General features: G+C 40.3%; 1 protein-coding gene across 1 annotated transcript in view; it reads right to left on the bottom strand.

Annotated features, from left to right (window-relative positions):
- Positions 1–2,213: 2,213 nt before the first annotated feature.
- The window catches only part of T265_00090 (hypothetical protein), a gene marked incomplete at both ends in the record, with an annotated part of 54,461 nt that continues 33,568 nt past the window's right edge, over positions 2,214–23,106 (bottom strand). Inside the window, 6 exons of the mRNA XM_009163747.1 lie at positions 2,214–2,686; positions 4,461–4,820; positions 6,077–6,432; positions 10,323–10,604; positions 12,701–13,229; positions 14,949–15,135. Coding sequence (XP_009162011.1) covers positions 2,653–2,686; positions 4,461–4,820; positions 6,077–6,432; positions 10,323–10,604; positions 12,701–13,229; positions 14,949–15,135 — 1,748 coding nt within the window. The remainder of the gene's footprint in view (positions 2,687–4,460; positions 4,821–6,076; positions 6,433–10,322; positions 10,605–12,700; positions 13,230–14,948; positions 15,136–23,106) is intronic.

Here is a 23,106-nt window from a genome sequence, read left to right as displayed (position 1 = left end):
AGCGTAGTTACCCCTGATAAGTCACATACCTTCTTAATCTTACGTAATACATCAAGATATTTCATGCCAGTTAAAATATCCAAGTAATGAAGCAAATCAACTGATACGCAAGCAAGACTCATGTCAGTAGCTTTCTATTTCGCTTAGTCTCTAGGAATACCTTAACCGAAATATGCAGTCTAGCGGTGTCCTGACATAGCCAACTTTGGGAAAATTCATAATATCCATGTTGTTTTAATGTTTCGTCCCGCCAAATGGTGTGGTGTTTTCCGTTCGGACATCAAAAGCTATTTAGATAGGGTTTGGTAATTGTTTTGAGATGTCACTGGTATTTTGTCTGATAGAAGAGATTGGAACAAAGAAAGAAAACTGAATATCTTAGATCCCCAAAAGCATAGTGTGAACGAAGAAAGAACCTTATCCCCCTGAATGAAACTACTAACAAGGTTTCAGAAAACTCAGCAACCTCGTGAGTAGTATGCTGCGATATATCGAATATCGCGCGAAATGAAAACGAGGCGGCTAATTGTTTTGAGATGTCACTGGTATTTTGTCTGATAGAAGAGATTGGGACAAAGAAAGAAAATTGAATATCTTAGATCCCCAAAAGCATAGTGTGAATGAAGAAAGAACCTTATCTCCCTGAATGAAACTACTAACAAGGTTTCAGAAAACTCAGCAACCTCGTGAGCAGTATGCTGCGATATATCGAATATCGCGCGAAATGAAACACGAGGCGGCCTGTGGGCAGCACATTCATTTGTAGAATACCACAAACGATAGATTCAGTCGAGTCTCTCGTGAAAACCAAATTGATTCGCAAATAATCGTGTTTCTCGAGAACCTTATTCTCCATCCACTTGTCCTGTCAGGAATTCACAAACAGGGATTTCCATTGTTCTCCATCCTTAATGTATAAGACTTACTACCACGCTTAGCTACTGAACGACTGGCAGGAACTCACTGAAGATTCGTTTAGCATAATCCGTACAGTAGATACAATCCTCGATGGAACTGATGAATGCGGGTCAGATGACGTAGTCATGAATGCATTCGATTCGGCTTTGTTATTCATGAACTTCACGTTTGTGGAAACAATCGGCTGTGTAATTATAACATTGGAAGAATTTTTTTCATTGGTACGTTTTGAATGACTCGAATAAGCAAACAGTGACGCCTGCGGTTGGGTCACCGTATCAAATTGAGAACAATTTTTGCACATATTGTCACAAATAAGTTGGGGTCCGACCAACGTTATGTGGTTTCTGAGAATCTCGTCTCTGATGCCTTTCTGTGAATGAAATAGTTGACAGTGGTGGCTTGGGCACAACTGATGGATGGGTTTTATTCTTAGATTTATAGCTCCGGCGATTACAAGACCCCACGCTTCAGTGGACAGCGTACCACGAGGCCACATTCCATGGTTACTAAGTCAACTTTCGGAGTTTCGCAGGGGAATCTAGGTAATTTGTCGATGGTTTTGTATGCATCCTCTTGTTACCACGAGCTGAAACAGTGTAGCCAAATGCAAAGATGACTGTCCAAAAAAATTTGCGGATGCTGTCGTTTCTCACTGCAAATAGAAACAACACATTACTTTCTATTTTTATATCTCTTGCCGACACTGGTCATCAGGATGATGAGTGAACAGCGTTTTGCAGCAAGGTTCACTACACTAGTCTAAATGGCGGGAATAGACCTTGTTGGTCACTACAATAGAGATGCATCAGAGCGTTCAGGCCCCCCTTCTTCGTTCAACCCCGTTTCTCACTGCAAATAGAAACAACACATTACTTTCTATTTTTATATCTCTTGCCGACACTGGTCATCAGGATGATGAGTGAACAGCGTTTTGCAGCAAGGTTCACTACACTAGTCTAAATGGCGGGAATAGACCTTGTTGGTCACTACAATAGAGATGCATCAGAGCGTTCAGGCCCCCATTCTTCAAGTCGTTCAACCCATAAAATTTGACACAAATAACCGCGGTGATAAGACTAGCAGAATAGAAAGAAATGTGAATAGAGCAAGCTTATTCATTGTAACTCGTCTAATTTCTAAACATATTCGTCTAACAAGGCACGCATGTTTATTTTCTTTTTTTTCGATTCTCGGTTTGTTCATACCCACCCACCTTACTGTAAACATATGCAACGTTTTACAGTGCAAAGGCAAATTATCAAAACTGCAAAGAATCTTTCGTTTTCTCACCTGTCCGAGTTCTGGTATCTCACAGAATTCTTTAGTGTGTATTTGTAAAACTACAGGCACACATTGATTGATGGAATGCATCGAAAGTGAACAACTAAATGCCGAGAAACAAACGAAGCAACAACGAAGTTGTAGACAACATCAAAATTTTGAATATAGACGAACAGGTTTTGCGGAATCCCGGATTTAGATTGCGAACACGATAACGTAGAATTGTTACACACATGGTGATGTTCAGTTTTCTTTGGTTAGCCAATCAAAATTATTGCACGGAAAATAATGTTAACTGTTCTTCAAACAAAACACTAAGTCGGTGGTGATTTCCGTGTAATTATAATGTGACTTCGTTCTCAATCAACCGAATATGAAAGAGCGGGGGAGCAGATGTTTGAAAAACGCGTTGTGTTCTAGCGCCGGCGGCCTTTTTTATGCATTGTGCGTCTATGATATGGTGAATTGTTCCGGAACACAGGTGCTGCAATAGAAGATTTGAGAATGCGTGATCTCATTGTTGAATTCAAGGTCAACAAACGTTCATCTCTCACAATTATGGTGGCCTGAAGATCACTGCATGTGACTTATCAAGGTGCTTGATGTTAATATAGATATCTTGACGGATAACCCAAAAGTAATAATTAGACACAATAAGTTGACAAACACAAACGGGAAGCATCCATGCTCCTACAATATATTTCATAGATTAGCTTCCACAACGCACTTGGGGTATGTCACAAACCACAGCGCTATTTGCAAAGAAGAATACTATCGCTTGGTTTATTGTAATATTACTTTTACCCGGTAGGGCAGTGTGAGGGCCCCAGGCAGATGCCAAATATGGAGTACGACTTAGTCGTGGTGACAGAAGAGGCTTTTCAATCATGATCGACTAAAGGTTTCAATTTAAGTGGAATGGATATTTTTATCGATCAACTATACTCTGCCCTAGTTAGCGACCCGCTTAGAGGCCTAGAGAGTCTACAGTATCTTGTTTTTTATCTGGACGGTCGATATAGAATGTGAGTACGAACATCAATATCCTCTGGTTCCGCCGAACCACATTCCCAGTTTTGACGCTAAGTAGTACAATTCTTGCCTAATTTTAGAATCTGTTTTAACGAAAGACCTCACCTTTATGCAAAAAGTATCAATTTTCATTGTCAGGTTTTAAATTAGGTAGGCATATGTGATGTGTAGCCATTCAGCGAGTTTTTGGGTGTAGTTCGTCGATTCCTTTTCGTCTGCTTCTCATATTGAACTACTACTCGGCTTCAAGTAGTGTGCATTTACAAGTTTTACTGTGCAAGATAGACGACCCCTTCGAGCTGCAAGAGGACATCACCATGTGACTAACGGTAGAAGACACTCGAGAATGCCTGTGAGATATATGCTACTTGTGCATGGTCTCTTCAAGTTTATAGTATACTGAATTGTTATCAATGTGGAATGTGTTATTCAAATTCAAGATGGACAATCAGTTGCCTATGTTAGGGGTTGTGTAGAATTTCATCCCTTGCTATGAACAACTTAAAGGGCCTTTGATCTCTGCTGTAAGTAGTGATTCGAAATCCTCGCACATTCAGCCACATCCGGAATGTTCTCTTCCATGAGGAAACTGGGGAAAGCATTTCAGCAGTCTTTATGAAACATAGGATCAACATTTTCCGGAATCACCTAAAGAATTGTGGTGCACATATGAGCGCAGTCTGAAAGTTTTAGTAACAGGCAGTAGGGATCAATATTATTTTCGCTAAAACGTACTGCTTCGCTGCATTACTAGGTTTAGTTTGACAAGATGTATGGTACTTACAACGTTGCTCGTTCAAATGGAATGAAAATGAATCATAACCTCATCAACCGATATTAGATTTGGAACATGATATACTATCAAGAAAAAAAAACCAGTGTTAAGTGATTTGGTGTGGATAGTGGCATCACATATGCGGCCACCAAGATAATAATCCCTTCGCAATAAATCTAACCTTTTGTGAACTTTCATCGTAGTTTATTACCATCTTACAACAAATAACCAGGTCCGTTTCACATACCGGCGAACTAATCACACTGATGAACAACAGTCGGATACAATACAAATGTCATATTACCTTATATTATTTATTCGAGATAATCACATGGTTTAGCAAAAATCACCAAGCCTTCTAAGCATGTGTATGAGCAAGTGTGCCAGTTAGAAGTACATTTCTGTGCAGCTCCCAAATTATTAATTTGACACTTTCAAAAACGCTACTCACGCTTGACATTCATTCTCAGTCGCAAAACTGTTCATTCCGCCACCACACACGCCATGCAAAAACTGCAGACATTGCTTTTTGCGTTGGTCGAAATACCACCACGCAACTGTTTCGGATGGACCGCATTGCGAAGTTGGGTAAGGTGGGGTGCTGCAGGGGTTGTGTGCTCGCTTATAACGAGCGCTCCACCGAGATCTACTTTGCTGCTTTTCAAATTTACACAATCCCTCGCAGCTTGTCAGATCCGGAAACTGGTTTCGGGTATATGCAATAGCGTGGTCACTGACTAGTGCCCGTATGTGACAGTGTGGCGAGTAGTCAAATGTCTTACATTCCTTCTGTGAAGGGTGATAATAATATCTGTCGCGTGAAAATAAAAAAATGAATACCAATAACATAGAAGGCAATCGTAAACTTAGTGTTCCATTTAAATGGTTTGCATATTAATGTCTAATCAGAATGGATACAGTAGAATGTTCGGCCCTGAAAATCAAAAATAATTGACAAGAAGTTCCGAGTTCTAAGTTGCTTGTTTAATTGTCTCCCTAACGTCATTCATTGCTAGATTAGGACCAATCCAGAATGACCTGTATACAGGACATGTTCACAACAGTTCACCTGACCTCTGATTTGAGAGCGAAATCGGGATCTTGTTCAAATGAGCAGAAAATGGTGTATTCATATCGTGCTCGTTCGGACAAAACCACTGGTTTATTCTAGTGGGTTTGCATCAAAGAATAGTAGAACTGGAATTGGGTTCTGCCCCTGTCAGAGCTAATTACAAGAGCATTTCTTTAACCAGAATGGATCCAACCCCCTGATACCTGAAGTCAAAGGTGACTATGCTACTGTCCAACAAGACACGCTGGTTCCGCCAAAATCCAAACGGAAAAATTGTTCCCGATTGAGAAGAACCGCTTCAGCAGGCGCGAACCACAATCGAGGTCTTGTTTTAGTTATGTAGGTTGAGTGGATCCTCTATCGATCCTCCTAGAACAATTGCTTGAAATTTGCTGGACAATTTTGATTGGTTACAGGTGGGTGCTGGAAGTTGAGAAATTCACACACACACACACACACACATACACATACACATACACATACACATCTCTTAAAGGCTCCCATCCCGCCCTGGCGAAAGCATTCTGCTTGTTCCGCATTAAGAGATGGCACTGAAATTGATCTCTATACTTAATGAAGCTCATTAGCAGTACACATCGTTTGCTTATTCTGCGTTGCTTATTTTCCACAGAAGCCTGGTGTAGCCTTGGTAGAGGAGTATGATGAAACAAACCTATAGTTTTGGGGATAATCCCTTGCCAAATTCATAACGATACTTCCATTTTTTAACCTTTCGTTAGCCAGCTCTCTGTGCATAAGCTGTTCTTTCCAGGTCAATGAAAGTAATACACTGATCTGAATACCAGTTTGGTTTTATAGGGCGACTCATCTTGAACTCAGCTAAGTCTCTTGTTTTTTTCATAAGTAACAGTTATTTTCAGTGACAACTGTCTTTATCAATCAATCGAGATTCTATGGAATTAACCATTTACTTAGATATCCAAGATTAACCTAGTCTGAACAGAAAATAGAGCAAGAAATAGATTGTGACACACCTGACAGTTGTATTTTCCGGTCGGAGGCACAACCGATTGGCAGACGGTGGTTCTTCGTAGCAGGCTTTTCTTAGCAAATCGGGGTCACATCGCAGATTAGTTGGGGGCCAACACGTATCCAGTTCATTCACCAATGGATAAGATTCACAGGCCTCTTTTGTGGCGAGATCGGGGAATTCCCGCCATCGATAGATCAACCCAGGTTTTGTACATGTGGCATTTATACAAGCCGACCAGCTCCCCCAAGGAAGACTTTGGCAGGCTTCAGCTGAGATCTTCTCCATCGTGTTCGTTGCGGAAGGGACAAAAGGTTCGCAGTTTTCCTTAACCGTGGGTGAACTGCATGCTTTCTCCTCCTGAATGTTGGGGCATGTACACCGCAATGTATCTACCGTGAAGTACAATTAATTTGTTCAACACGTAAATTGCCCCCTGCAGAAGAGCTCCAACTCAGCGTCGGCTCTGATAGCTCTCTCTCTCTCTCTTAAGGCCCACAATCTATGTAACATGTTCTCCACAAAAATTATAATCTCACTCATTCTGTCAACAATCTCGCATCTTAGAATGCATACATGAAATCCGGACATTTGTCTGAACTAATACTTTTAAAAAAGGGAGATAGGCTCTAAGTCGCATAACGTGACCACATGTTCATTTTTCGTCCTACCATATATGGAATTCTCGTTAGTTTCATAATGGTGAATATACTATCGGCCTGTTCGGACTACGGACGTTCACGGAACCGCATCAATTTGTGCATAATCGAGATTGTGTTTGCCGATGTACTGAGAGTATACAAAACAAATTCCAGCAAGATCTGTCTTTTTCCGTTGAACACAAACTTTTCGGGCAACCAGCTTAGGTGTCTCACCCGTGCCTCATAGTCTAACTACGCACTCGTGCATATTTTTCAAACATTTCCAGAACACAAACATGTCCTTCACACTTGGGAGTGAGAACGTCACTTAGTCATGACACTGGATAGTTTAGCAAGATTCCAGTGAAATGGTTGTTATCAAAATAGCGTAAAGCATGAAAAGAAATCACTCATTGAGTTCGCTCATTTGCAAATCAATTTGCCCTCCACGGGAGACCCCTTGAGTTGTTCGAATGGTAATTATCTGGGATCATTGCATGCCACGCGGTGGAGCCACGTGTGAAACAAATAATCATCACTCTCTCAGAAATTTACCTTTTATCTTTGGTTACTGTGCGGCGGGTTGAGTAGTGTGTTGCCTAACAAAATGACAACAAAATATACTAAGGAAGCAGGTCACGGATAAATACACGATACACACTAGGCTGCATGGACAGCTGGATATCACATTGTGTCATCTAGATAACTGTAAGAGGAAGTTCCCTTCAGAGGGATTCTATTTAAGGACAAAACCCGAATTTCTTATCACAACTCTCCACTAGAAAACCGTCAACTCATGATGAAGTTCACAGGGAGACGAAACGCTATAAATACGAATAGCTGCAGCACATGAAACCCACTTTCACTTGCTTGAACGTACTCCAGTTTTTAAATGTATTCGCAGTGGATTTTGAGCGTGGATTTCAATTTGTTTCCCAAGTGACTGACAAGGAACGACCACATGAGCGGATAAATCATGCTCAGACGAATTCAGTCCTTGTTGGTATGAATAGATCTGTCTGAGTCATTTACCATTTATTCACCTTCTTGACTTTTATTCTTCCTCCAAAAGCACTTGAAAGGAACATTGGCAGGTAGATACGGTGCAAGTTGATGCAGTGATACGTGTCCAGCTTACATTTGATAAGCTAGCGTGCATGACTTTTCCCATTCTCCGAAAGGTTTGGCACGTGTGATCTCAAAAAGCACGTTTATTTACGGATTTCCTATATGGCTTTGTTCTCACGCAAAAACGTAGCGCCAAAAGAGCGTCATCTGTATTTTGACCTCCTTGCTGCATGCCACCTCCCCATTCCACGCCACCGAATCTTGTATTAGGGAAGAGCATCCATCGGAAATTGTTGCTTTCCAAGCCGAAGCACTCTAGTTTCTAGTGGCATTCACAACATGTAAAATCGACTTTTGTCATCAATCAATGGTCTCTAAGAGGAGCAATAGTAGTTTGGTCATTGCAACCTTGTTTCCTTAAAATCAGTCCCAAAAAAAGCCATCGAATACGGCTATTCCTTGTAGTCAGTATTCATTACAGCTCAGCACAGACCAAGGTCCTGTTGTCACCATTTGGATTAGCGGTGTTCCTGTTAAATAACATTAGTCTGTTAGAACAGTGTTGATAATCATAACGTTCTACGTAGAATGTATTTTTTGCAAGTCGCTTTAGGTGTACATGCCACCTCGTGCAAGATTTTCTACCTGAAGGAGAGCGTGGTGCAGAGGTTGAATGAACGTATTCCGTCACGTGAGAGCTTCCCCCTAAAAAGGGAATTATTGTTTTCTAGGAAGCAATCAACAATCATCATCTTGCGAAAGCTGTACATCAGTTCGTTCGGTTTAGATATATTGGAAATTGCCTAGAATGGAGTCCAAAATGCTTCGGCCGAATGACCGTGGTTTGAACGTCTATAAAAGTAGAAGTTGCAAGTCTCATATTGTTGGTTTATTCGCTAAGCTTAGAACCTGGGAGGAAAAATATCGGCATCTCCACTCAGGGTGACTAATTCAATGTTCTGCAGTTGGTCGGAGGATATCCGATAGCCATACCATGTCTAGTTGGCCGAATTTGTTTTTGCTGCTATTTAATAGTTCAGTGCCAATTAGCAATCACTCTCGTCGTAGGACTTGTGGTACTTAGCTTGTTATCCTTTTTGGCCGATTTCAAGGTTGGGACAGCTTTCCATTGATTTCCGTTAGTTAGAGGAGACAATAATCACCTAAGCGCATCATCCCGACTTTTTGAGTAAGTCAGGACATGAACTTTGCAATTGACTCGCAGCCTCTCTGATAGCCGTCTGAAAAGTATCACACACTCAACATCCGCGATATAATGAATAGTGAATAGCAGAATGATCGCCCTGAATTCCTGGGAACTCTATTTTTGCTTAACTAGTGAATTTTGAATTGCATTTTACGTTTTTTGGTCTTTGCAGTGCAGCAGGGCAGCACACAAAGAATACTCAGTTGGGCTTCACGCGAATAGTCGTAATACATCTGCTTTGCTCCAATAAAATTCGCACCATTTGAAAAGACGAAATTAATTCCGCTCTATGAATTTTGTTGTTTTGAGGTTAAAGGCTATTTGTTTCTTCCTCTTGTGTTCTCTTAATAAACTGCACTGCATAATAATCGCACCAGTACTAAATTAAACCATAATTAATAAACAATAATCAGTGATAAATACGCGGGGTTCAGACAATCAATATTTGGTCTAATTACCAAAAAAATATTACTAACTTCATTCCTACCAACAGGTGTAAGAAGTAGTGTGAGGAATGGCGGAGGCTGCATGAGACATTTACATTAATCGTTTCAGTGTATCTACAAGCAACGGGAAATGACAAACTTTTGTCTGCGTTCTCTGCCTGAGGCAAGATCATCCATATGAGGCTGAAAGGCTACGCAAATCAGACAGTTTTAACCAGCCAATCTTACAAGTCCCAACCATCTTCTAACGAAACAATCTTAAATGTAGTCCACTAATAACATTTCTTCCACTGGTGACACAACGCCTAAATCACAATGGACAAGCACAGCTGCTTCACTAACTTCACACTAATCTCTCCAGCATTGTGAGCAAGAATTCTTCAGCTTGAAGTTATGGTGTGGTACACTCTGAAATTTCGGGAAATCCATTGTTTGCTTGGCCTGAAAAATAGGTAATGCATGTGCAACCGCACAAACAACTGACGTAGTCTTCAGGATTCCAGTTTGTGTATCACATAAATGAACACCTGACCATATGTATACGCCCGACGTTTACGCCCTAGTTCTTCCATCGGATTCAGCCCCTGTTTTCCGCCAAGGCTTGCCTTTCTCAAAAGGGTCCTTTGATTGGTACTGTTTTTATTGACTGAAGTCGGCTGACCACCTGTGCAATCTTTGGTAGGAGACGGTTTTTATTTTGTCTAATTTTTGTGCTTGAGGCTAGTTATAGGTTTCCATTAAACTGGTTCCAGATATTGCGTCTTGAATGGCAAGTAAAAGCATTAAAAATTTGAAACGCTCCTCGCAGGCTTGGTGGCCATGAAGATTTTTCCAGGCTCGGTAATATGTTCATTACAATTAGTCATTTTACGAAACGTTTTCACTAACCTTTAGTGGAACGTCACTACAGTCGGCCACAGTAACAGGTGGCAGTGGAAGTCTTGTCCGCTGCATTCTTGGTTGTTTTGCCGACCAGTAGGCTTTTGATGCAGCCGTTTTGCACGTGGTAACGTCCACAATTGAGCAGGGCCCCCAAGGAGACCAGCTACCAAGTTGACATTTTGATGCTTTGTAACCAGACTCTGGTTGTGTCATGGAGATTGGCGTCGAGTGAAATGCTCTTGTAAACCCCTGATCATCTTGCGCCGGTTCAGGTGTGCACACCTCGTGCTGAAACGTAACAAAAATGCTATTGTCCTTGGTTGCAGAAATCATCTGCCATACATCCTCTCCACAGTCTCCATAAAAAACTTTCTTTAGCAGACGGCATTCACCATTACGTTATTCCTTATTAGAGAGTTTGACCATAACCTTACCGAAAATGTATTACCTTGTACGGAAAGATTTCCACGTACTGCAGCTGGTAATAAGTTAAAAGTGGCCTCAAATTCATCCAAGTGCAATCTGTCGACAATTAGTTATAAACCTGTTTCTTCGGATACGATATCTGAACTTTATTATGCAGTGATCCAACTGCCTGTGTGTTATTCATCGAAATAAAGGAAGAAACGGAAGTAGGAAGGGTGCCTTGTTGGTGTTGCAACCCAAAAACTAGCCTTTAATACACACTTATTAGGTCTTCTCTTGGGTGCTAGCCTGTCTTCCAACGTGCGTTTTTTCCAGATTTGCCCCGTGCATGTATCTTTATTTAACCGGAAACATCCAATAATCTTACTTTTCCTTTGGCTTGTAGGATTAAAATTGGACATTTCTTCTTCAAGCAAGTGGAACGAAATCAGAGTAATCTCTTGTGCGTGGTGCTAAGCGCTCATCGTCCCTTCGGAAAGTCCAGCATGTGTAACTTGATTTTCCGACCAAAGCCCGGAAAAAAGCTCAATAATTCTTCAAAGTGTTGCGCTGCTTCCTTGCTGCGAGTATTTATACATATTTTAAATGATGGTGGAGTAACCGGTTTTTTAAACCACTAGAACGACCAATGAATAACATGACCAACACCACATTTACTGCAACCTCACACAAATTCTTTTAACGATTAGGAAGTTTCCTCACTTTGTTTGAATTACTTCGGCGATTGAAAACGTTTTCCACGAATGCAACAGTTGCAAAATAACAGCGTGCACTTTTTACAGAGAAACTTTAACCAAAATAATCTAAAGTCGACGAAGCATTTTTTTCCGCCCACAGTTTAATTTGCGAACATATAAGTTGTGTTATCAGTAAAAGCCGGAGCTCTGAACCACTTCCTTCGCGGGGTAAACTGGACGTCACTCTATATAATCCAAGAGTTTTGCGACTCCAAATGCGACACTGAAATGATTGACTAATTTAGACAAAATCCAGTTGGTATTCCCGCGGTAATTCTAGCCAGTACACAGGAGATACTCATGAAAACAGGAGTGGGAATTACGGCAAGTGCCAAAAAATGAATGCTGAAATAATTACTCACCGTTGCTTTCAGCTATGTTTCTGAGAATAATATTAAACAATAAACGACACTAATGTTCAGTAGTGGTATTTGCTGACAGTTGATAGTACTTGATGATAGCTTTTAGTACCATTTACTGGTCCGGAACTCTGTAGGATGGTTTGCCCTAAGCTAGAGAATTTTGGGGGACAAGTGCAGATCAGAATGTAGGTTGATGGCAGCATTATCAGATTGCAAATTTCATTCATCATAATAAACCGGAAACGCCTCTCAAGCATTTTCTGACAGAGCGAGAGTGAATTATGTGTTGTTGCTCACGTATCAACAGATCAGCTTTCATTTTCCCTAATATCTGATTTTAGAAATCTGGTTAAAACGCAACAGCTTAGGAATGAACGCTTCGGCACGAGCAAGCTAGTTTTTTTGAAGGCCTGTTTGCATTTTTTGGTTCAACATGTACCCGGAGTGAAGAACGTTAGTCTATTCGGAATTACTTCATCCAGTGTTTGAACTGAAGCAAATATAGAGTTAAGTGGCTAAGATTGTTTGGCAAATTGAAAAAACTGGTTGACGTTTGGATGTGGAGAAGTCTAAAAAACGACACCAGCAAAGAGATCTATACCGATTCAGCGTTTGTAAAAAGTACTTGGTTCCGTTTTGCTAACAATTTCTCAGTAATCTGTTGATCAGAGACCAAAAAGGGAAAATGTAGGAAGCGGTATCACGTTTCAATATCAGAAGCGATCCAACATAAACGCATTTTCCTCTTCTTCCATAAAATTACCATAGCTGTTGCCGAATGACAGGATGATGTGATCGAACAGCGCAGAATCTTGTGTGCCTTGCGTGTTTAACAAATTTGTAAAGCACGAGAACTCACCTCATTAATTCGCAGTAGTTCCAGAGTCACTGTTCCTAGAGGGGCAAATTGTCTACGCAATCGAGTTGGAGCTGAACCATGCATTAGTCGCATTTGGTCCTGCAGCTGGGATGACAACATGGGGTCAGCAAAAGGATTCTGACCGGCTATAAGCGTACCAGGATCGTCCATGCTCAAATCGCCAAAAACCCGTGCTGAGCTGTCCATTGGGTTGGGAATACCGGGTGGTGACACGTAGTCCGTAACGACGGTGAAAGGGGTATTTGCCCTCAGGTCTGGAGTAATTGGACACATTGGCTTTGGTTGTCGAAGTCGCTCCGATGGTTCTACTGGGACATATGTGTTCCCGGACATGACGCCAGCATCCCATGGCTCCAAACGAAATCGCATTTGTAAAGGCCAGGAGCAGTTGGCCAAACATATATCCACCCGAGATAAACCAGTGCACCAGTCAGGACTTGGCACAAGTCGGGTGAGAAAAGAGATCAAGTGGTGTGTGCTGTTGACAGCAAACAGAGCCGACCGGATACTGTTGGAGGGATAGCAAACGTGCACTTCAAAAATGATGTTAAACTGTATTGAACTGCTGATTATGAAGGTTATTGCAGTACAAGCTGCTTCAGCATTTAAAATGCCGTCAAACCACATATCAAAACCCGTGATTTCACATTGGATTCCCAAGCGATATAAACAAAAGTTTATCTACCTGAAGCATTATTTCCCTCCCAATTTTTTGACGAAAAAGTCACGGTTTCTTCCGCTGCTTGTCGTATTTCTTTGGAAAGAATTTGCAAGACGATATGCGTGGTAGGATCATGACAATATTAGGCATAGATTTTTCACGATAGTTGCATGATAAAAGTGGACAATATCAATATCCAGACAACAGCTGTCAAGAACAAGTTCATCGACAGCGAAGTAATTCTCCCTTACTGCTTGGAGGAAACGCCTAGGACGGTTCACCCATAAAAGGCCTTATATTGATTCATATGCAACTTCTTTCAATTATCAAGATGTGTCTTATTAACTAGTAAATAATAACATCCACAAAACTCCGGCTAGATCTATGGCGATTTTGAATTAAAAGCTAAAAGTGGATCGACAAAAGCTCCCATTGCCTGGAACGCATAATTTCCTCGGCTAATGACTTTTAACTTAGGGCGGTTTTCAACAGAACGCTAAAACAGACGTTATCAGCCACGGATGTGATAAATATAGCCAATGATAAGCACTAGCCTATTTGGGTAACCTCTTCATAAGGAAAGGGAACTACGAGGTATTTGGAAACGCGTGTGTCGTGCACCAAATGTACGTCCATTCTTGGATACATCACAGTGAGTATAATAGAAGTTTAGCGATACCCTTCTTCGTAGGGTACTTACTAATATTCAGATCGTAAATAGCAGATAAGAAACCGCCTTTCCAACATCCAAATACGTTCCATCATATCTACTCCAAAGAGTGGTGTTTTACGAAACGAGGCAATGGAATTTGATGACATCCAATAAACAAGGAGAACGTAGCATTAGGAGTTTTCATTAAAAAATTTTCACTGCTTTACTGCACTTCAAATGAACGATCTTTACTATTGATGCAAAGTTAAATTAACATTTGCCTACGAGTCCATGAAAAAAATATGCACTTTGGCGGTCAGCATGCAAAAACGGGCGAATGAATGCTTCAGTCAAACTACGTTGTGTTCTTGTGGACCCAGTTGAATGTACCACCTAGTCACAAGCCAAGAGTCATGGGGCCTTATGTTTTATGTATAAATTGCTGCACCGAATGTCAAAAAATGTGCATAATGAACAAATGCAAATTATGATTTAGTCCAAGTTGATGTATGGGTAGATACAAGACAAACGAACGCACATTCTATGAAAAAAAGGCAAATCGGTGTAAACGTACAATAAGCAGAGCAATTGAAAACTATGCAAAGATTGGTCCAGAAGCTCAGCAAGCAAGATTTCCCAGACAATTACAGGTAAATATTGCTTCCACGATAGCAGGACAAATAAAATAGCGATTATTTCTGGTATTCTGATAATTTGAATGGTTCAAAAAAGAAACGTGTCTATTTCAGCTAGTGTCGCATGTATTTCCACAGACTGTTTGCTTTCCTTGTTGTGCATAATCATGTCACTTGACTGAAAGGGCCACATTTCTGCAGCACATGAAGGACACAGAATTTAATTACGTCCCAAAAGCCCTCAAGGTTTGATTGATAGTCTTTTTCTAACTTGCTTACCGTTGTTCCGGGGGAGCTGAAGAATCGATGCCACGTGTCCGAATAACTGTCATGATATTTTCCCCCGCCTGGTTTTTGAATTCATTTTCCAACTTTGAGACATCACTGGTTGTGCACAATGCGTCCACGGCAGGGCTGGCATATCCACCGACGTGAAACAAGTCGTACAAAGGACTATGTGACACACCTGTTGAATAGGATATCAACATCGATTAATTTATTAATTATTATTAATTATTCTAAGTTGCTATTTCAGTTTTAACTTTTTCCCATATTCCAATTGTACTTCACTGACCCAAATATAGATCAAACCATCATAAATGCGTGTAATTCAGAATTGCAGTCAAGTTGAAATTGTGCAGAACGTAAACCAGCATGATTGCCGTCCGTTTGCAATTTTGACCCAGCGGTGAAAGAAGCTGGGCTTCTACAAGTAAGCAAGTAAAACCAAAAAAACGCTGTTTTGATCAGGCTAGGTTGTTAAAACTAGTTGATTAAGAATAACAGCAGGAAGGAAAGAAGCTCAACGCGGCGCAAATAAAACAGCAGCTGGATTTTAATGTCTAAACCAAACCAAGCTGATCTCGATATAATTGCAAAGTTGGAAATCAGCATTTTATGCCGAGATCTGGAATTTTCTTTTCCGGTGGTCAGTTCGAGAAAGTGTAATCCAAGATCTGTTCGTTGGGGGAACTGCTTCCGGTCGATCATTACAAAGGCAAACCTCAGGAAAAGGTGATAACAAGATTGAGATCCTGAAAAATTTTCATCGCAATCATCTGAATTTCAGGTAAGTTCAAAATGTACAGTCCCTCAGGGCATTTTGTTGACTCTACATTCAGACAATGTAATTTAACTTTCTATTTATGTTCAAATGGATGATCTTCCGTTAGCCGTATTTTCTAATTAGCAGTGTAAAGGTAATACTTGTATTTGTTGCTACCTAGGAACACCATGTTTTGGGAGACCGTCTTGTACACAGCTTGTCTGTTACAGTGACTGAACGCGAAGTATTCATCGACAGTTTTTGTTCACACTTCTGACCAAATGTACCCTAAAAGTTTGCTCTGCTTACTCCTAGCCTTTCGTGATTGTCTGAAATTGTGATGACGTTATTCAAAATATGTGCGCCCGGTACTTTGTACTGGTACTTTTGTGCTCACAATCTAATAGATTTAAAACCCCCATTAAGCCGCAAAAGCAAATCGTTTACTATTGTGCATTACAGTAGTCCACTTAACGTGCCCGTTTGTAAAATTGAGCCGGAGTTTTTCGGAAGAAATCGGCAATGAAAGACACTGGGCTGAAGGAGCCCGTTGTGAGAGTTAAACCAGGTCTTCCCAGGGTAGCTTGTTGTGAGATCCTTGTAAATAGACCACAGCTAATCTTGCCAGTGTAAGCCTGGCTGCATTGAGCGTAAGGCTAAAGTATTTATAAGTATGCTAACAAAGTTGATATGAAAATTCTACGTAGCCCAAATCATTTAGGTGGCGTCCTTCTGAAAGACTCAGGTAACTAGCGGAATTCAGGGAGACTGGTTATGAAAAACAGTATCAATGATGCTGATTTCCGGAAACCCGGGAACCTGTGAGCTACTGTGAATAACAACCAGACCAACCGGGGAGAGAGATAAACGGCACATTCATTCAAATCAGTGGGATTCAGGACGCACTAGTTTGTATTAAGCTACAGCAGCACCAGTTGTTTTTCGGTTTAATAGACCTACGAAGCTTTATGAGACAAACCTATGGTGAAACAAACCAAAGACCTTCAGTTTAATAACCCCGACATCAACTCCCTTACAAAATCTGTTGCAATAGGCTAAGTAAATAAAACCTCACATTTCACGAAAATTTTCGTTTTATAGGACACTTTCGATGTGCTGATTTTTGGCTCCGTTTATTACGATTACAGCAGGCTGTTTTTTACCCTGAAAAATTCGTACTATGGTTGAGCCTCATCTGACCGCGTGACCAGCCAGTTTAATCACTTTCGCATGCAGGCGATACATTGAGTGAGCGAGTCCGGCCACGTCTACCGTGATAATAACAATTGCATTTGTGTACGCATCACGGAGCAGACGACGAGTAAACTAACGATGCAGAAGCATATGGGCGACGTAGGTTTCCGGACTGATGAGTAAAAGCAGTTGCTAGATTCTCCCTATTATTCGAGGACTTTTAGTCAGATTGATTGTTCGAATAGATTGAAAACACTTGTGACTAACAGAGCTTATGAAACGGCCCGTCGTTAAACAAAAAACACACCAACTCTCAGGAAACGATTGTTGTCGCGCGCGGATGACCGCCAACGAGCAGTAAACCCATTTTACTGTAATATGCGTCCAAACATAAAGAACAAACAGGCTATTCTACACTTGAAGCATGCCTTCTTGAAAATTAAAAAAACCGTGACTTCCAGATGGTTTAACCATTAAACCTGAATAAAATCCAACGGGATGGTGAAAACTCAGGTGTATTTTGTCGTGGATTTAGAAAGTGGGAGCTGCGAAGGCAGGTGTCAGTTTATTCAAATAATGATTCTCTGATAGTATATATTTACGCCGCAAGACAGAAAAGCTCAGTATTTCTATTTTTCATACTTCCACAATAGTTGAGCAGTTTGAAGCATAAAAGTGTCGATACCATTTGAAAACCAAATATTTTTACATTGTATTCGAAAGAGTAGGGAAAAGACCTATTACAGTTGATTTATAAGTCAAAATCCTGTCAGGTCTACCGCACACGGAAATAAGTTAGTTCTTAATCAAAGATTTTTAAAATGAACCTTCTGTTATGATGAAAAAATTGATTCTTTTGGGAAATAATTACATCCAATAAAACAGTGGTCATAAAGAATAAAATGTATTAAAACAGTTTCAAATGGTCAAATCTGTCATCTGTTGTTTCATCGAGAGATGTACACCTAAATGGACCCCGTCAGGCTGGGGTTGGCTTACTTGTTATACGTACGTTTTTACAAAAACGGATGTGGCAATACCTTACTGCTTTACTGGTTAGAACACATCAAACAGTAACGAGCAAGAACTCGAGTTTGGTCAAGTGAAGTTATTTGACTGTGAAGTCAAAGGGAGGTGAAGATAATTATATCTTGTAAGATATAACAACTGATCAGCAAGCGGTTCATCATGTTCTACAAGGCTACGTCAGACATATCTGTTTGAGGTTTTGTGGCACCATTTTCAGTTAATAATCGCAAGCCAGGTAATGATTTTATTGCCAGTCTTACAGTTATCTCATTGCAGGCAAGCTACCGCGCCGTAGGCGACTTATATGGAGGACACAGTGCGATTGTTTGTCCACAGCTTGTTAAAAACATTGAGTCGGATATGAAAATAAAATAAGGCAAAAAACAGCAACTACTCTTTTATCCAAAAGTATAATTTGGGCCACAAAGTTTCGTATACCCTTTGTGTGCTGAGATTTATAAGATATAGTTCCTTGAAAGATCTTGAAAACGCGTGTGGTTTGAAACGCAGAAAACCGAAATACGATTAGAAAACGTATTGATTTATCTCATGCTTGTAAGTCTTCACTGTTACATAAAAGTAGCGTATCTCCTTTTGAAAGATGTGAAATGGACTTTTTTGACTCTCAGTTTGTGTTTTATGTAGAGAAAAGGAGGATAGTCCAATAACGTTTCCCAACCCATATCATAAGAATATGTTTGGTAGTTTGCATTTTTCTCTCGGAAGTCGCGATGTGCAAAATCTACGAATATAAACACTGAGACATTCAGTGGATGGCCTTCAATGACAAATCTTGAGTATCCAGCCTCTGCCGGCGGACTTCGATCCATATTACCATATATAACCAACTAAATGATGATTACTTAGAATCAGTAGGCGAATTACAGAGGTAAGTAACTGAGATATTTCTCCTGTACATATCACCCTGAGGTTACTGCGGGTTATATAAAAGGTAAACATTGAGAAATGCCTTTGCACAGGTTAATAAGAACAGGGGATACATTCCAACGTTTTAGCAATGAAGACTGTCATACGCTTTTTGTGAGTATTTTACAATGGGAGAACATATTGTGTTATTAATAATAAGTAAACAAATAAGCAGGTAAATAAACGTAAAATTAGTGATACTGATGAAATTGAGGTCACATCAGAGTTCACGTGAGACACGTTTCGGATAACAGGGATAAAAGTACATTTTGCGACGTATAAAAAACAATCGGTATGTGGTGACTGACAGGGTCCAGTGCCCTCAATCAATTGAGCTTGGAATTCAGCTCGGAATAACAACAATTCACAGGTTTTTCTCGCTGCACTTTAGTTAGAAGCATCTAGTGAAAGCTTCCAGCAGGTGTTAAATGTGCTTTCTGCGTTTTCTAAAAAATCGCCTTCCTTGTGGCTATTTATTTCAGCTAAGAAAGCTGACAATTGCACATGTGATTGTGAGAATCGACTCGGTCTTTGTTGCTAATAAATCACGCTCGAATGTTTCTTAGAGATTTCCTTTTAAGCGAGGGTCATATATCATGCAAACCGGAGAGCTGAGTTAGGCTAATGCGCGGGGAGGGTGAGTTTGCACTGCGTGATAAAAAATTGCGTTCATTTTGGGATAACCTAGGACGTACATGTAATCCTGTTCTGATGACATTAGTCGCTTTGATGTTGAGATAGAGCAGAACTATTGAGGTTTTAATAATTTTTAATAATAATGATAATTTCTGTGGAAAAATAATAAAAAACAGTCCAATGTGTAAATAGAACTTTTTTTCAAAATCTACTTCTCTATGTCCGTGTTCAAATGAACTGATAAAAAGTTACATCTACATTGTTTCCTGTACTGAAACTCTATGCTTGTGTTCATCACTGTAACAAAATATCCCTCCCATCCTATTTAGGGCCACGAAAAATGGCTACGAACGCAGAAAGAATGACTTTATGGACTGGATAACAGTGGCATTCGGCAACTGTATTTATCCACTCCGTAGATGCAGTAACTGGTTTCGACCTAAATAAGTCGGTCTACTGAGTGCTGCTTTACGTTGACAAAATTCATTTACCACATGCTAATAAAATTGTGTACAATTCATCGGTCAGCTTCGAATTCGGGAAGAATGCACGTTTTATGTGTTTGTCAACATTGAACCTGCGTTTGCGGAAAAGTTTGGTAAAGGTGAATTAGAACACGGTTCTGTGTGTAGAGCACAGCATTAAGATTGTCGAACGCATAATTTAACTCTGAGTTCCCCGGCCAAAATCACGCTTGCGCTTGTTTTATTAGGCACGTTTTTGTGCAACTGTGATGCCGCTAATAGGCAATGAATGCATACAGATCAGCGTTAGCAGAATGCAGCATTCTGTTTTAACCTTCAAATGCAATGCTAAACTACATTTTCACCCTCTTTGCCTAAGCATGGTCCTGTCACTTTCGATGCGAAATTTACTAATCAACTGACCTTAGACACGTATCTTAACCGATGAGATATTTGTCTGACCAGCTTGGCACTGAAGGATACGTTCTTGGCAATAACGAATTCACCAACACCAAGTGGGACATGTCAGGCCATAAACGAGCCTACCTTCCAATCTATCAACTATATAATCACAGAATACTTGTTTCAAAATATCTGGGCAGCGATAGAGCTTACTGATTGTTATTATCTGAAATAAGTGTGGATCGTTTGCCCAAAAAAAACCAGGGACTGATACGATAAAGATGCATACCGTCTAGCCAAATTCGACAATGTATCTCAAACTAATGTCCAGTCAACTTGACTTAATTTCCAAAGGCTAAGTTGAGTATTAGAATTTATCATCGTCGACTGATTTGGAATTCTCGAATTTAGCCAAGCGAAAAAGTATGGTGTATACTTACTAAACAAACCAGTAATTTTTTTACAATCTTCCAACCAGAGAAAAATCGTGAATTTGAATTTGGTCGTGGAAAATCATAACACGTTGACAAATGACATTCTGGGCTTGGCGATGTTTTTTCAGCAAAAAACTTGCCTTGTTACTTTTTGTTAAGAAAGCATTATTGGTTAGTAACAACGCATATTGTCCACTCAGCGAACTGCAAGGAATATTGTTCAGTTTGCTACTTCTAAAAGTACAATGGCAGCCTTCTTGCAGTACAGTACGGTATTTGCAGCGGTTTACTGTAAGATGTGTCATTCGGCAAAATTCGTGTATACTGATAGTTGGTAAGTTGTACCAAACATTTGCTACTCTGAATGTGGTGGGTATGTCACATACTCCGTGCTCATTACAACACCTGACAATCGCCAGATGAATTTTGAGAAAATACGGTGGCGAAGTTTGGATACGCAGAAAAGTCTTTAAGAAACAGATTACGGATTAGAAACAGTTTAGTTACGTTTAAATTTATTTCGGCATATTAGAATTAATATGACCGGTCATTTTTGCAACGCGGTCGCATGGTCGGACAACTTATCGTGATAAGCGTTGATAATTTTAGCTCATGCTTAGCAGCAGGTTCCCGTAGAACACGTTTGCGCATATCTGGATTGTAAATGGCGGAACATGCGTAAAGCCACATAGATCGTGCTTGATCCATTGGCACGAGTTCCAATGGTTAGTAATAGCAGCCGGATTCCAGCCAATTATCCAAGAAAACACAAGGCGGACATATATTTGGAACGATATATATCATCAGTTGCAATACAAATAGCCACAGGCTGGCAGCCCCCAGATCATATCGCACTGCGTGTTGAGATTATGGTAGTATATGGAATCCGGTGCCCTGGCCTTATACAACTTTTATGAGAATACCACAAGAAAGTGACTGCATTCTTGGTTGCGCAAACGTACATTCGTACCGCGACGCATTGATATCTACCTACCTCTGTTGAGAAGACTGTCACAAGGCGGCTTCAGAGGACAAAATACTTCATGTGTTGTGTATCAACTCGATAGAAAACCTTAACTTTTTCACCCTAGGGTGTTTCGGATTTTGTAGCCTCCCAAATGTCAAACTTCGTCAAAATGAATCTTAAAATTGACCAGCCTGAAATAAGCCTTTCCTGGAGTGCGCGCAAACTTGAAGTTCTCACATCATATCTTCCATACTTCTTCGGTATTTCTAAACAGCAATACGGCACTATGGAGTTCAATAAAAGCAGTGATCAGAGCCAGGATGAAGCGAAAACTGACTGCAGATGGTAATTAAAGGGAATGTTAAAGTCCAAAACTTAGAATGAGTAGAGCACAAGATGGTGTGCGACATACACCATACTCTGGAGAACGAACATACAAGCAGAAAAAACGATACAAATGGTAGGCACTGATGCATAATTATAGATAAATAATCTCTGCAAATTTCACTGCCAATCCACAATGACTTTCTTAGTACACCAAACAGTTGAGTCCAAAATCTGCGGTTATTAAACTAAGAGGTTCACCCGCAAACTTTTGTGGTTGCTAATATTTTTTTGCAAGAAAAATACGCCAGTGTCGTAACAGGCATATCTGCTGGCGTTAAAAAAAACTTGTATACTGAACACTGAAGTTAACTGTAAATTGATTTGATCTTCGGCTTGGATGGAAGGAACAAGACATTTATGGGAACCTCATTTCTGGTGCTGCAATTAGAATGCCCATAGTCTCTCTCACTGAAAACGAACGAATAGTTCGGGTAATTTTGATTCGTACGACAAATAATTACTCAACGACTGTCAACTTTTGTCTCATTTTTTGTCCATGACAGATCGTTCTGTCATTTCAGCATGGCAGATTTCGAGTGTGTGACTTTTACTCGTAATGCGATGTATGTACGGTGGTAGTGGGCGGATTGATCCACACCGGAAGTCAAAGTGCGAATCTCTATCTGTCCCAATGGTTATTTTCTTCACTGCGGAACAGAAAGCTTAGCATTCTCCTCATAAATTCATGTGAAATTTTTGTTGTTGATTTCTTTGCTTTCTGCAAGGTACTTGTTCTTAGTAGAACACAAAATTCACACTGAAGTTGTTTGTATATCAGTTTTGCTTAGCCAAACGAGTGTTTGCCAAAGGACCGTTGGCACATTTCTTGGCACGTTTATTCAGTCGAATAATTTTTGCCAAATGTTTGTGAATACCACTTGCAACTCGCTTTACATTAGTCAAAAGAATGTCAGACCCATAGGCCAAGGAGTATTCCCTACACGCCTCGTAA

Source organism: Opisthorchis viverrini, assembly GCF_000715545.1.
Source record: "Opisthorchis viverrini unplaced genomic scaffold opera_v5_1, whole genome shotgun sequence".
Lineage (NCBI taxonomy): Eukaryota > Metazoa > Platyhelminthes > Trematoda > Opisthorchiida > Opisthorchiidae > Opisthorchis > Opisthorchis viverrini.
Note: the sequence above shows the minus strand (reverse complement) of the source record. Positions and strands in the feature narration are given on the sequence as shown.